At 37.9% G+C, this 16,101-nt stretch overlaps 2 protein-coding genes across 2 annotated transcripts in view; one reads left to right on the plus strand and one right to left on the minus strand.

Moving 5' to 3' along the window:
• The first annotated feature begins 350 nt into the window (after nucleotides 1-350).
• LOC140147523 (uncharacterized) lies at nucleotides 351-719 on the plus strand. Its single transcript, XM_072169305.1, has one exon. The coding sequence runs from the start codon at nucleotides 351-353 to the stop codon at nucleotides 717-719; it is 369 nt and encodes a 122-aa protein (XP_072025406.1).
• Nucleotides 720-12,049: 11,330 nt separating this feature from the next.
• LOC140147524 (uncharacterized) overlaps nucleotides 12,050-16,101 on the minus strand; it is a 74,764-nt gene continuing 70,712 nt past the window's right edge. Inside the window, exons 25-27 of the mRNA XM_072169306.1 lie at nucleotides 14,666-14,892; nucleotides 14,444-14,507; nucleotides 12,050-12,450 (exon numbers count right to left, since the gene is read on the minus strand). Of these exons, the coding sequence (XP_072025407.1) occupies nucleotides 14,484-14,507; nucleotides 14,666-14,892 (251 nt within the window). The 3' untranslated portion in view covers nucleotides 12,050-12,450; nucleotides 14,444-14,483. The remainder of the gene's footprint in view (nucleotides 12,451-14,443; nucleotides 14,508-14,665; nucleotides 14,893-16,101) is intronic.

Here is a 16,101-nt window from a genome sequence, read left to right on the forward strand (position 1 = left end):
CGTTTTATGGTATTTTTCGTATGCTGTGACAATCAAGGCCAAAGACTTGTACAAAGACCAATTTCAAGTTATGCATTCGAACTCCTGATGACTGGCAAAAGGCGATAGTGATTCCTATCTGGAAAAAGAAAGGAAGCAAGAGAGATTGTGAAAAATACAGGGGCATCTCCTTGCTGAGTCACGCCGGCAAGATGTTCGCAAAGATCATAGAGAGAAGAATTCGACCCCTAGTATAGCTGCAACTAAGTGAAACACAATTTGGCTTCAGAAAAAACAGGGGATGTACAGATGCCATTTTTGTGCTACGACAGTTATGTGAAAAGTGTATCGAGTTCAACCAGGAGCTGCACATGGTGTTCTTAGACCAAGAAAAGGCTTTTGATCGGGTGGATAGAGAACAGTTGTGGGCTGTAATGGAGGGCTATGGTATAAGAGGTCAACTGCTAGATAATGTCAGAGCTCTATATAAAGACAGCAAATGCATGGTGAGAACCAGAAGTGGGCAGTCAAAGTGGTTCCCAGTAACATCAGGGGTACGTCAAGGCTGTGTGCTGTCGCCACTGCTCTTCTTGATTTATATGGACAAGATCGCCAAGGAAGCAAATCCAACTAGTGGAGAAATAATTGACCTTCTCTTTGCAGATGACCAGAGCCTCATCCACAAGGACTCAGCCTGCAGGACTTCAAGATCATACCAGCATGTGAGAAATATGGCATGAAAGTCAGCATAGCCAAAACAGAGACTATGGTGGTTAGTCGATTACCCAAGGATATTGACATCCCGGGGGGGCACTTCAATATGAAATGGATATAGGTGTAGGGCTGGCACTTTCGCACTAAGGGGCATGAGAGCATGATTTTTGGCATTCGGTGAGAGCAAAATGTGAAAAATATGGGGTCATTGGGTGAGAACATGACCTTTTTTTTAAACGGAATCTTTGGGTGAGCGCCGAAAAAGCGTCACAGAAACGTCGAAAATTGAGTATCTAGTTCTAAATATCTTCAAATTTCCTTGTTTTTTCAAAATAAGTAACAAAATCCATGATAAATGAAAGTTGCTGTTCAGATTGGACTTGTAAGGGTCTTTGGGTGACAGATCAAATGGAAAAATAGGGGGTCTTCGGGTGACAGAGCATGGACAGAGCATGTGTTCGTAAAAAAATATGGGGTCTTTCGGTGACAGCGATGCTGAAAAACGGGGTCTTAACAGCCCTACATACGCGTCACCTCCAAAGTTGGAGTGCCCCCCCGGGATTGACATCACCATTAACAACAGCAAGCTAAATCAGACAAAGGAGTTTAAGTACTTGGGAAGTATCTTTTCTGAGGATGGAAGTATCACCAGAGAAATAGAGACACGATGTCAAAAGGACAATAATATTATCTACCAACTAGGCCCGCTTCTCACACATCCTGCAATACCGATGGATACAAAAGCAAAACTCATCAATGCCATATTTTCCCAACTCTCTGCTACCAGTGCCAAACATGGACTCTCAACAAAAGAACAAACCAAAAGCTCATCACCTGTGAAATGAGATGCCTAAGAAGAGCAGCTAATAAGTCAAGGAGGGATAAAATCAGGAATGAGGATATCAGAAAGATGGTGGGCACCACACCAATCACAGAATATGTTGCAAAACAACAAGTTAGATGTTTCGGTCACCTTATGCGAATGGCCCCTAGCCAGGGGCGTAGCCAGCTTTTCTGGTCAGGGGGGGCAAAATAAATATTTTTGGGCACAGACGAAAAAAATTACAGTTGGATCATATAATACGTAGAGACAAAAGGCCTTATTGGGACGATGTGCGCGCGTAGCGCGCCAAAAAATGGTATTTTACACTATTTTTGCCCATTGTCAGGATGGAAAGAGCTTAATTTTTGCAATATGCGCGCGTAGCGAGGAAAAATTGTGTATTTTCAGGCTGAATTTCGGTAGAAAAGGGCTCCTTGCCCCTTTTCTTTTCCTTTGCCCTCCTGATTTTCCCTTTTATTTTTTGTCAGAGGGGCACTTTTTTCTTTCATTTTTTGTCAGGGGGGGCACTAGGGCTAGAGGAAGACCAAGGAAGAGATGGGCAGATGGAGTAAAGGAAGTACTCGCAAGTCATGGGATTACCATGAGTGAGGCTACCCGACTCGCCCAGGTAAGAAAGTTACATTTCCCCACGACGCTATGAAAGGCAAAAGTGGTGGATAAAAGTAAAAGTACTTTTGGAAAACACATTCTAATCTTTTCCATAACCAATAACCAAAAATAACATAAGATATAAAACTTTTGAGCTCACTGTTAGCCTATGATCAAGATTCTGAATGCTTATACTTAGTCTTTAATTTTGTGAACAATTGTAAGAAAGCAAGCTATTTGCTTGAAAACCTGCTGCGATGGGCGGTCAAAAAGTTCGTAGAACTCGGTATGCTACTTTGTCGAACGGTATTGAGTTTGGTCTCATTTGAAAGCTTGTTCCTTCCAAACATTACTGCAAAGATATTAGATTTTTGCATCACTGTATAATGGGCAGGACACTATTCAGAGGAATCCTACCTCCATAAATTCACAGGTACTGCCAGAAGTGAATACAGGGTAATCATGGAAATATCTCCGGACAGTGGTGAAAACTCAAATGAAATTTAACAATGTAGGCTATAGTTGTTGTAAAAGGTAATGAAGTCCTTGATATTCAACAGCAACGAAATGGTTCTTAGAGTTCAAGAATCAATTATCAGTCCATTCAGTGGAAGCACCTGGATCTCCCACCCCTAAGAAGATCATCACTCGATCACATAGGTCAAGGTCTTCGTCGCTGTTTTCTGAGATTCAGGGAGAGTCTTGATGACAGATCATTTGCCAAATAAAAGTATAATAATAGGCACATATCATACAATTTTGATAGCAAAATTGAGCCAAGCCATCAAATAAAGAAGGTTGATGGTTGATGGAATGGGTCTGTTCTCAGATTATGTCCTGTGCATTATTCTCAATTTGTCACGCTGCCATTCACGACAGAGAGGTTAGATAACCATAACAATCATATTGTGGTCTAGGCATGGTCCCCCGTTAGCGAAACATATATTAGAATTTCAAGTCCTACCTTCATAATATCAGGTTTGCTGGTGATCAATGCTGGTGAGCCTCACTGAAGAATGGCTCATGGAGCAATCGGAAGACTTCCATTTAGATGACATAGAATATTTCAAGAAAAATTGAGATGGGTGCAATGACCATGTTCAAAAGTGAGATAGAAATAATTTGGCTAGTACTCTTTCAAGTACCTTGTTCTACAAACTTATTGACCGCCCCTCGTATTTGCTCCCTTAAAACAATTGCCTAACTATATAGAATTGCAGATTCATACAATTGCCTAACTGATTTGTTTTCTCCTCGCTCCCAGGTTTTGCAGTCCGTCTCTCCATTGATATCCAAATTTCATTTGTCCCAAACTAGATTGAACTGGATATGAATTGATCGGAGATTACTAGTATTTTGTGAACAAGAATATCCTGAAAAACGGTCTGACCCCCAATCAGTCAAATGCTTTCTGGTAGTCTATAAACCAAGACGCCATAAATCGAGCTGGTATTCATTTGATTATTCAATCAGTTGATTTATTGCCTGTAGATGATCTGTGGTTGAGAATCTTCCCCTAAAACCTGCTTGCCGCTCTCTGGGTTGATTTTGGTCTATACGTAGCTTTTAATCTGCTTTGGATGATTTTCGTGAATATCTTGCTTTAACGCTTGTATTAGTGTCTTTAGGTTTGCCTTTCTCTTGAGTTTTTGTTGAAGTATTACAGGTCTTGGTAGATCTGTAATTTATTAATTCTTGACTTTTTGAGGTCTTGTTTTATTACAGTTTTTGGGCCTTTTCCACTTTGCAAAAGATGGTCGCATCTTGTATCCATATCTAAGTCCTGTATCTCCAGACCCGCAAAGCCTTCAGTTGGAATCCCTCTTTCAACATGTTCAACTTTAGAATGTCAATTCTTTTCTTCTTTTTATTATTGATGAATTTAAGCCTTTGCAAACTTAGTGTTGATGCATATTGTTGCCCTGACCATTCTACATGTTCTATGGTCACCAACAGTGGCGTAGCCAGCACTTTTTCAGAAGGGGGAGGGGGGGGGGGCAAAGACAAATTTTAAGGGCAAAATCAGATAATGTTACAAATGCGCGCGAAACATTTTGCCAAGCTATACTGGTGAAATATGGTACAGAAAGTGAATAAATTCGCGCGAAGCGCGCAAAAATTGGCACCTTTTAGGTTACAATGGCAAAATATAATGTAAATTTGGTCAGAAACACAAAAAAGTCTTAAATGTCGGGACGGTCACCATCCCACAGGGGGGCAAGACTTTTCACAGGGGGGAAAGGGGGGGGGGGCAGCTGCTCAAACAGCACGCAGCTGCTCAAGCAGCCCCCCCAATTGGCTACGCCACTGGTCACTAGCAATGTCTACCTTGCTGATAACGTCACAGTTATTCACAATTTCTTTTTGGCTGCATAATATAAAATCTGGTTCCTCGTTACTCCATTTGGGCTTTCCCATGTCCAGTACATATCTTTGTCTTTTTTAAAGAATGCGTTGGCTATCAGGAGTTTCTGTTCTGCGGCAAACTCAAGGAGCATTTTTCCTCGTCTATTCCTTTCTCCAACTCCGAATTTTCCCTAGATTGCTTCTTCTCCATTTTTACATTCTCCAACCTTGGCGTTGAGATCACCCATAACAATCGTGTACTCGTACCTTTGTTGTCTTTAATAATGTCTTCATATAACTCCTCTACTTCTACAGGGTGTCCCAGAATGATCTGTACCGAGAAAGATGGAATTTTTTAGGTATGAAGGGCATGTTAAATGGTCATATTGTTTTGCATTTCAAGTTTTACATATATTTAGCTTTCTCAGATTTTTTAGATTTTAAACATTGGACGTTTCTAGTAGAAGTTATAGAAGATTGCGTGAAAATGGTGAATTCTAAGTTTTAACAACGCAACCTATTTTGAAAATCTGTAACATTACTAACCGTTCAGCACAAAGTTATTTGGAAAAAGTTATGCAGGTATTTTAGTTGTGCCCTGTTCATATTTCCACTAAATAGCCGATATCTATCTATTATTTATGACGTTACAAAGCAATCATTATATGGAATTAAGGATTTGTGGCCTAATCCCATTCTCTCTTTGGCGGTAGTTTTAAATATAGTTATTGTGGTGTGAGGTCCATGTCATTTGAAATGCTTGCAGAGATCGAACTGGTTGTGGTACAGAAAAGACGGCTCCTCAATTTATTGCACACAGCAGCGTGGATTTCTTTCAAAAACTTACTGGCAAACCGGCAGCTATGTTGAGACGCAAAGAAGATTCATTAGACGATAGTGTACAACGTAAAGAAGTTTGACGAGCACGGAACTGTCAGGAATCGTACAAATCATTCTGGGACACCCTGTACGTCTTCGTAGTCAGTGGTAGGGGCGTAAACCTATATACGCATATCTGGTCCTTTCTCTGGCAAGCTGATTATTTAAAGCTACCACCCTGTTTGCATAGCTCTTAATTTCATTTATATTATCTGTGAAATTAGGGTGGTTGAGGAAACCCACTCCTCTTGCATTTACGTTGTCCTATGTTTTAGATGTGATTTTATTTTATTTTATTCGGTACTCAGAAATTACAATGTTTACATATAAATAGACAATTAACAATAATATAAGATGTACACATTTTTAAAAACAACACATTAAGGGGTTGTTTGGAATGACAGGTGAGTCAGGGGTCAAAAACAAAATTTTTACCTTTTGACCTCAGCACATGTGTATGTATGATCTGCCATACAAAAAATTAAAAAACAATACCTCAAAGTATCATTTTAATGTTTTTTGTCATAATCACGCTTTTCTACAAATTTCATCTGTTTGTACCGGGGGCGTGTCTGTTGCCAGGTAGGCCTACATGACAGCATAGACACACGTTACAACCTTGAATAATAATACAGAATTGTGACGTTATATTCTTCTTAACCTATCTTAGAACTGCCTATTATTTCAATTGTTATACTGTTCTGGTTGGTTTATTGCATATACTGTATAGAAATTATGCAATATGACGTCGAGCATGACAGAGTCATCTTCATTCAAATAAAATTCAGGTACCCGTAAGGTACCACGGAGCAATTCGCACGATAATACAATAAAACAGATGAAAGGTATGAATGGTTGTGGAATCGAATTGCAGACCTGTCCCTCTGTCACCTTAGAACTGGATCTCGCAGGCAATGGTAGGTAATAAACCAACCGGAACGGTATAACAATTGAAATAACAGCATGTCTTGGTCTCAATTCAAGATGTGCAATTTGGACACACCTACTCGTTGGCTGATTTATACTTCAACAGTTCCTCAAAGCGATATCAGAAAAGCCACTATCTCATTGTTCATTGGCCCGCAGTATGCGCTCGCCCCGGGGCACTCAACTTTAGAATTTATGGGTATATGTGCCTACAAGCGTCGCGAAGTAGGCGCATCCCAGTGGGCACAATTGGTTGCTACTATGTTGTGTCAACGTCAATATCTAACGTTGGACGACGGTTGCCTGGAGGATGGATATGAAAGTTTTTTTGACGCAAAATAGAACGTTGGTGCGACGTCCACATTCAGCGTTGTGCAGACGTTAGCCAACGTCGATCCAACATTGACCCAACCCTAATAAAGATGTAATTTGGGACGTTGGGCTAACATAATATCTTTGATGTTGGGCCAATGTTATTAATCCATCCATTGACCAACGTTAAACCAACCATTGTCCAACGTTGATCCAACCATTGGCAAGTAAGCCCAATGAGACGAAAAATCATGAAAAAAAGAAAGAATAATATTATTTAGTAGCATATACTCTGCTTACACAGAGTCTTACACTTAATACTGTCTATATTACAACGGAAGCAAATTTCCTAGCTTAATTTTATACATAACACTTACCTTGATGTACCTTCCGGGATTCGAACCCATGACCTTTGGTTTATGAGACTGATGCCCTACTGACTGAGCTAACGGGATTTTGATGGCTAAACCTACTAAAGTGAATTATTTAAAGGATATTGATCAAATTTACTGTAAATATTGATAAAATTTACTAAATTTGTTGATTTTTTTTTCCTTTTTTTTAAAATAAAAAATCTTACTGACGATTGAATTTCAAAGTTTTATTGTTATTATAAATATAATTATATATTTATTAGGTTTATATATTACATTATCACTAAGCATTATATTCATCACCATCATCATCATCATCATCATCATCATCATCATCACCATCATCATCAACATCATCATCATCATCATCATCATCATCATGAGTTGCAACATCATCATCATCCTCATCATTATTATTATTAGTTTATCCAGTGGGCTTTTACAGTCTTTATTTAATGTTACACTTTAATACGCCTAGTAAATAGAAAATTGTTGACCAACTTGACCATTCCGATGACTTGGAAACAGTAGGCCTGTCAACTGTCATGCTGTTTACCAACGTTGGTCCGATATCGCGGACGGCATTCTGACCGTCATATTAAGGTTTGTGCGACGACGTTTCCCCAATATCGGCGTAAGAAACTGTCACTTTAAGACAATATAAGCCAAATGCAACATATTTATCGTCGGTCGTACCGATGTCGTCAATGAAGTGTTACCGTACTTCAACGTTAGTATTGAGGTCATACGACAACCAGCGTATGGCAGACGATGTCGTCAAAGAAGTGTTACCTCAACGTTATATTGAGATCGTACAACAACCATTGCACGGCAGTCATTATGTAACCTTAATACAACATCTTTATCGCAGTTGTACCGATGTCGTCAACAAAGTGTTGCTTCAACGTTAGTATTGAGGTCATACGACAACCATCGTACGGCAGACGTTGTTGCGACGTCTTCAATCATTGGTGGACCAATGTCGTCAATGAAGTGTTACCTCAACGTTATATTGAAGTCGTACGACAACTGTCGCAGGGTAGTCAACAGGTGACGTTAATGCAACATCTTTATTGTCAGTTGTACTGATGTCGGCAATGAAGTGTTGCCTCAACGTTATATTGAAGTCGTACGACAACTGTCGCAGGGTAGTCAACAGGTGACGTTAATGCAACATCTTTATTGTGACAGTTGTACTGATGTCGGCAATGAAGTGTTGCCTCAACGTTGTATTGAAGTCGTACGACGATCGTCTTACGGCCGACATTACCACAACGTTTGTGCGACGTCGTCACTAATAGGTGTACTGACGTCCTAGATTATTACTTGCGTTAACGTTGGAATTTGGTTGCCCGACGTCCGATCTTATTACAACGTCCATACAACGTAGTTTTTCCCGATTGTGCCCACTGGGATATCAGTACAAAACGTTGGGGTTTTTTTTATTAAAAAAAAAGGGTCATTATGTACAATCAAAATGAAAAAGGGGTCATTGGGTATAATATTTTGAAAACTGAAGGTGCCTGGTCATCGGGTATAGTCGGCTTCAAAAGAGGGGCATATATTGACAGGCACATACCGTCACCTCTAAAGTTGATGCCCCCGGTGCTCGCATTATATTTTGTTCATGGCTCGGCTTTTAAAACTCCCACACATCACAATAAGGCTATTGAAAAGTGTATAGAATAGCTAATGATAGACCGGTCCCTGCGATTAGTCGCGGACCCGAGCGACAATATAGTAAACACATCGAGTTTATAACACAAGTGACAGTAGTCGTGAATTATGGAGGGTTTCATTGAACTTCTACCAGCAAAATATGGAATAATACTAACACAAGACACCAATCGAGATGATGATACCAGCCATAATGGAAGGCTTGTATTTGACCTTCTTATGAATCCAATTTCGTGGCGAGAAGTTAAAAAGGTAATGTATATTTCAAGAAATTTGGGGTCAAAAATTCCGTATCAGCTCGTATCATCAATTCCGTAAATATGGCGTATAGAGGCACAACTTGACAATAAACTGAACTATTTAAACGTAAAGGACGCACTGGATACACGTAAATTTGTGTTTCCTTGCTGGCGGAATAGTTGCAAAACTCTTTTTTGTCAAAAAAGTTGGACAATTTATGAATTATGATTGGCAAAATAGCGAAAGGAAATAGACTTTACCAACCATGTAAAACTACACTGGGTTGTTGACATGGTCGACATACATTAAGGCATACGCATGTTCCTAAAGTAGGAGGTAAGTACTATAATTAATTGTTTAAAGTGCTCAACATACCAGAAAAAAGTCATAGAGTCATCAGAGTACAGGGACTTTGTGAAATACTGGGTAAAAAAAAAAAAAAGTGCGTGAGCCGATATGCAACATCAAATATAAAAGCCGATTTACATAATTTCCCATGACCTTACAGAAGTGATCGTGCTCAAATATAAAACTATAGAGTTTGGTCCTTGATATGCACCATCAATTGTGTACTTGTGATCAATATTGCTAGGCAAACAATCACAGCAAACATGCCAAAATCCTCCCATTTCTCCTCCATTTACACACATACAAACCCATCCCTTAAGATGATAAAACATAAAACAGCAGAGTACCAAGGATAGCCCAAAAAGCTTTTCAAAAGAAAAGCTTATTTCCATTGGGGTCCTTAAATATATGAGGGGAGGGGGAATGCAAAGAACACTGAAGACAAAAAAATATGAAACACCAACACAAAATATTGCACATGAAGTGAGACCAGCTCACATTAATTAGCTTGACCAGCAAGGTGTTTTTGACTAAAATTTTGAAAGTGTTGATTTTATTAACTTGCTTGATTCCCTTTGGCAAAGCATTCCAATGATGAATAGTGGTGTTGTAGAATGTGTGACTAGCTTGACCTTTACAAAGAGGAACAAAAAAGTTGTATGGGCTACCCCTGGTACTGTGCCTATGAGCTGCAGATATACGAGTAAAATACAATTTTAAATATTCAGGGGCAAGATTATGAAAAATCTTAAAAGCATGATTTAGTTTAAGCTGAATAACCCTATCATTGACTGAAAGCATCCCAACCTTATTCAACTCGTTTTGACTAATGTGGGAACGGGGCCCCAAACCCAAAATATATCTGACAGTCTTAGTTTGCATGACTTGAAGTTTATTTTTGTAATGTTGAGAAATTGACGAATACCACGAAGAGCAAGCGTAATCAAAATGACATAAAATTAAGGCCGATGACAGTATCTTGCGGGTTTTCATATTAAGGAAGCCAGCCTGTCTATATAATAAAATTGAGTCTACCGCTGGTCTTCTGAATGACGTTTGCAGCAATAGAATCACCAGACAATGTGTTATCAAGAGTGACACCCAAATACTTGACAGACGTAGAGTTTTCAATAGTCTCACCATTGCATTTGACAGAGACGTTATCAATAGTATTGAAACTTCCTTTTAGTTCCAAACCATGTTTACCATGGTTGACAACCATGCGCCTCCCTTTAGTTGTATAGTAGTCCTTGAAGGGTATTTTGCCATACATCGACGCGCTGGCAGGGCGTGTTGTCGACTGAGGTTTCTGTCAGGGTTATCTCCCCTTATTATCCTTCTTCTGTGGACAATCCTGGAGACTTAAGCTTGGTGTTCTTGAAGATGTCCTACAGCTGACAATACTCTGTGACTGCTTTCCAAACTGCTCCAACAGCCTTTCAGGCCACAGAATATTTCCCCCAGAACCCCCGTCTGTTAACTCTACCGCAAGGTAAAGCCGTAACAGGTGGTACGCGATTAACATGCAATATTCGAGAACGTGAGGGTTGGTAACTACAGAGAGGCGATTAGGAACAGGAGGACTGATGGAAATGCCTCTTGTTAGTTAGGACTAACTAAAGGATTAGGATTTAGCTCTGTTTCATTTTGCAAAACAAGCTAATATGTTTTTAATTCCAGAAAATTAGAGCTAATTAGTGCTGCATTTTCTGGAATAGGGAGTACGTCTTTATAATTGTGTTTGTTTGTAAGTGACTACATCAATTTCTTGAAACATGAAATAAGGCAAACGAGACCAATTAACACAGATATTCCATTTATTACCCACTCTAATCTAAATATAACAACACATCAGTACATAACAGTTTAAAATAATTTTAAATAGCTTCCATTACAAGTGCATTAGGACTGTGTAGAAACCCAGCAAACACAAAATTGTTTTTTTTTAAATCTTATAAACATGTTATAAACGCGTTTTGAACAAAATGCATTCATAAGGTTATGAAAACATATTAAAAACGAAAAATACTACAATAGCATTTTTAAAATGTTTTCAAAATGCAAAATATAATTTTTGGCAAACATTGTGCAAAATAATTTGTCAGCACTTTTTTAAGTTTTTAAAAATATTTTCTGAATGTTGTTTTATACTCTTCTTTAAAATTGATACAAAATTAATAGCATGGATAGGTTTAATTCATATTAATTTCCAACTATTTACAGTCACTCCAACTACTTAATACTGGTGACTACTAATTTTAATTATTATCCGCGTTCAAAGACAGTACAGCGTGGTTTATATGATCTTGCTCTAGACTACAATTTAGTAGGGATGCATTTGCCCAGTAATATTAAATTGTGCAAATTTAATCAACAGTTGTGTTTTTTTTCATATCGATATCTTATTTTACACAAGATAATAAATACACTTTTTTCGCGTGTTTTTAACACCAAAAGCTACCAAAATTAAATATACATCATCATGTGGCATTGCGACATGCATAAAGACAGTCGTTTTTTCAATTCAATATTTAATTTTCTATATACATGATTTAAATAATTAAAAAAATAAACTAGATTCATCATCTAAAGAAATAGAAAGACTGTACATAGTACTGGTTGTAAACTCATTGCATTTCCCTTACTGAAGTGGAAGTAAATATCATGTTGATATACATGTAATATGGTAAAGAAGATCAGAGAGCATCTCGTTTTAATCTTTGAAATCACTTGTTTACCAAGATTAATTCGCGTTTATGTTTCCCAAGAAAGTTATATGAAAGTATTTTCATGTGTTTTTTTTTCAAACATTAGTCAATATAATCAGCATTTCATTGATTTTATTACACAATATTATTCTATAAGCGCCTTTTGCCCTGTTGGCTATGGATTGCAAATAGCCAGCATTCACGTCATGTAGGAGATTTTAATCAGATTTATATTCCCAAAACATTTTGTTTTGCACTACGTTATACATACATTGCATGATATAATACTTTTTTGCTTGAAAAACTGTAAAAAATATGTCCAAATATGTCCTATACCTTAAAAGTCTAGTTTTACAAATGCCCGTTTATTTACGTTTCCGTTTAAAATACTGCACCACTTTCTATTACACCCATGTTTCTATGTGGTTGATGATATTTCTTATCACTATTAAAGTATGTACAAATGTAGCTTTCACGTGTGTTTTGTTCTCTTCTTGTATCTGATGACATGCATCTGAAAAAAGAAGGAAAAAAGGTCACACCATAATTCAGTAAAATACACAATCACCCCACTCTTTATCAAATGTTTAATGCAAGTATTTATGTAAACATATCAAAAAAAATATTGCCGGAGGGGAGCTGGTTGCTTCTTTGAACCCAGTACTGACTCTTGCTGACTTCGCTGTAATGTTGCCAGTTGATTTTTCTTCCAGGGGTAAGCTTGATTGTAAGCTTGACTGGGAAATAAGCTGCGCCCGCCTCGTTGTTCATAGCTTGCTCGATGCACCACCTGGCAAATAGACTCTCTTAATCCATCTTGGGAACTTATCACTTTCCCGATGACGAATTTTGGCCCAGTCCTAGTCTATGACGTGATCTGAAATGGCGGAGTTATGTTGTTGTGAAACCGACGATAACCGAACGGTTCTAGAGCCTATGTCCTTTGACTGGTTTTATCTGATGTTCTTTCATTCTTGTTCCAAACTGTCTTCCTGTTTCTCAACATATAAGTGTTGATACAGTTGCGACATGGGATTTCACAAACACAACCCGTTTCCCTTATGTCCCGTTTGCTTTTTGGGTGGACGAACATGCTCCTCAGTGTGTGTGGTGTGCGGTTTCACTGCCATGCCGCAGAGATTCTGTGAACTTTAATCTGCTGGACTTTCTCTGAGATACCATGCACGTAGGGTATAACCACCATGATACTCCGAGGGTTTGCGTCATCCGAGTTCTTCTTTGGTTTGGACTTGTTGGTGCGTTCTCTCTCAAACGATTTGCTGAGTGCCCGTTTGATGTGTTTCCTCTCTCTATCTCTTGTCTTCTTACTCCATAGTCTATAACAATCCAATCTGCTCTATCCAAAAGGGTTCTACTGACCTCAAGCTTATGGTGTTACATCTGTGGTTACATAATGGTTGATATGATTGGAAATAGAGGTATTGATCGCCATGATCGGTGTCTGCTGTCTTTCGATACACCAACAGTTTGACCGATCAAATTATAAGTGTATCTAAAAATGGAATCTTCCTTATCCTTACAGCAAAGACAGCACGTGCTAGTACTGGATAGATACATCAAGAAGCAACAAGCCAGTGAAGTTGTAAAATGTTACTACCAATCGAGAGTACCTGGATTTGATATGAGAACTCTAGAGAAGTAATTCATGATTTATATAGACAATCCTGATGAATCTCGTCAGTAATATTTCGCTTTGTTTTATAAGTTTCCCCACATTTTAAGCCCAGTCGTAAGTCATGCAGCATTGTGTTTGCATGTCTGATCCATTAAAAAGTAACAAAGGCTATCTGCAAAATGCAATCTATGAATTTCAGAGAAACTACAATACTGCTGCACATCCATGTTAACTTTTGAATTACATAATACATTTGGACAAAAGGTGTAAATTATTGTTAAAATGTACGTTATTGAAACTTTGCAAGTCGGTCGCCTTGCCTTATATATTTTTTTATATGAGAATATTCATCAACAACATTTCTATTTCATCTTTGACTGTTGAACAATAGGTGTAACAGAAAGTATATGTGACGTGTCATGTCAAAAGGAGACACTTTTGGGCATGATTGTAAATTGAGAAATAGCCAAAAACATGCCCGGGGGTGATTTTTTTCACAATTTGGGTTTGTTGCGAATTTGTGAAGTTATTAATGTAAAAAATATTGTCGGATAGTTTTTAGACCGGAATATAAATGGCATCTTGTATTTTTGAGACATTTTTCAAGGTAATTCCTACCCTCAACATAGTCAATAATATTTTTAAAGGACGATATCTCAATTTCCAATTTTACAATACCATAACTTACGAACTCATTATCTTCGCTTAGGAATGTTCGATTTCATTGGGCAAAACGGCGTTGTGGAGCAAAATATCTCTTTATTTAAGATATGTAAAAACCTCAAAATTGATAACCTGCCCAAAAGTGTCTCCTTTTGACATGACACGTCACATATTATTAACTTCATTATAATAAATTTCTAATCATTACCTTTCACAGTGCAGTTAAATGTTTCTTCAGAAGCAACGTATTAATACGGATAGTAACCAGCGACCTGTGTAAAAAGTTAAGCAAAGAGAACAGGATTAAAATTACGTTTTGTTAGTTGGAGTATAATTAGAGAAAAGGTACGATAGCTTATAGTCCATGGAGAATCTCCATTACTTTTTTACTTATGCAATAATAATAATACTGTTGTTTATAATTCCTTACCCGTTGTTGATATTGATACGGGTTAATACCGGTGATCCGAGGATCCAAAGGAATACCATATTGAGGAACTGGCCCTGGGCCTCTCGGAAGTGGAGGTTTCCTTGGAACAGGAGCTCTCCGTAACAAAAGGAAACAAGCAATACCAGCTATAAGCGCAATAATTGCCAAGCCTCCAACTCCTACTGCAATACCAATGATCGCTGTGCCAGACAATGGCCCAGCCCTTCCTGTTGATGATAAACAAATTGAGAATATGAGAGTCATCAGTGGATATTGTTGCATCGAAAGAAGAGCGAAATATGAAGAAGAAATAAGGAAGAGAGAATGTGCTATGAGCAATAAATTAATCAGTGAAGTGTATAGGGGTGAAGTCCAAAATGGTCTGCCAAAAATTGCTTCCCAACACTCCCCTTTCGATGTTTATAGCACCCTTTAATGGTACAAAACAATCAAAAACCCTTCCCGTGCAGGGCATACCGTAAAACCCCGTCTACAAGGATATACCTAAGAAACGCCCTCAATAAAATTGGTTGCTTGTTGCATTTGGAGTTTGAGCAAATATACTGGCACTGGGTGGCTATGCATTCCATCTAAGTATGTTGTAACACCAATCAATTATATTGACATAATAACGACTGTTTCGTATATCAGGATCGTATAGCTCAATTGATAGATTGTCAGACTTTGGAACTGAAGACATGCTGAAGAGAGCATGGTCCGGGCACCGGTTCCGTTTTTTCATTCTCGTTTAATTTTAACTTTTTGACATGTTCTTTTTATCTTTCTTCAAATCTACCTTTCTACTTTTAATTTTAGGTGCGTTTTTTTTTATAGTTTTTTTAGGTTTTTTTTTATTTTTTTTAGTAATTTTGTGGTTTTATAGAAACTAGTAAAAGCATTTATTCTAAATAATAGCGAAACCCACGGTTAGACAGATGTGTTGTAACTACTTGTCTGTCCTCGTCTTTGCAATAAAAACCTATGTTGCACCTTTGTGCCATCCCAATTCTTGAGGTAGGGTGCGTTTTTGGCTTAAGCACGATTTTGTTTCTACTTGAAATGAAATCAAAATAAATATTGTTCTGTTGCCACAATTGCAGTTTTTTCAATAAAAAAAAATAGATGAGGAATAATAATTATTCCATATTTGAATCTATTGTCCCATCAAGAATAGAGTGTCTTCAAAAACTTCAATCAATTCATCTGACAAAGGAAACTATTCTGGTCATTCAATTTTGTTTCGCTTGCACCTGTTATATCACAGGCGTTGGTAGAGAAGGCACACTTCTCTTGTCTTCACCGAAGTAGTGATGTAAACACTAACATGATTAATTACCATAGCTAGCAATGGACATACACTATTTTTGTTCCACTTGAACCCATACTATAGGCTATTCGCTGTCGATATGACGTAATTAATCGGATTAACTACCATA

The sequence above is a fragment of the Amphiura filiformis genome, chromosome 3 (genome assembly GCF_039555335.1).
Source record: "Amphiura filiformis chromosome 3, Afil_fr2py, whole genome shotgun sequence".
In the NCBI taxonomy this organism is placed as follows: Eukaryota; Metazoa; Echinodermata; class Ophiuroidea; order Amphilepidida; family Amphiuridae; genus Amphiura; species Amphiura filiformis.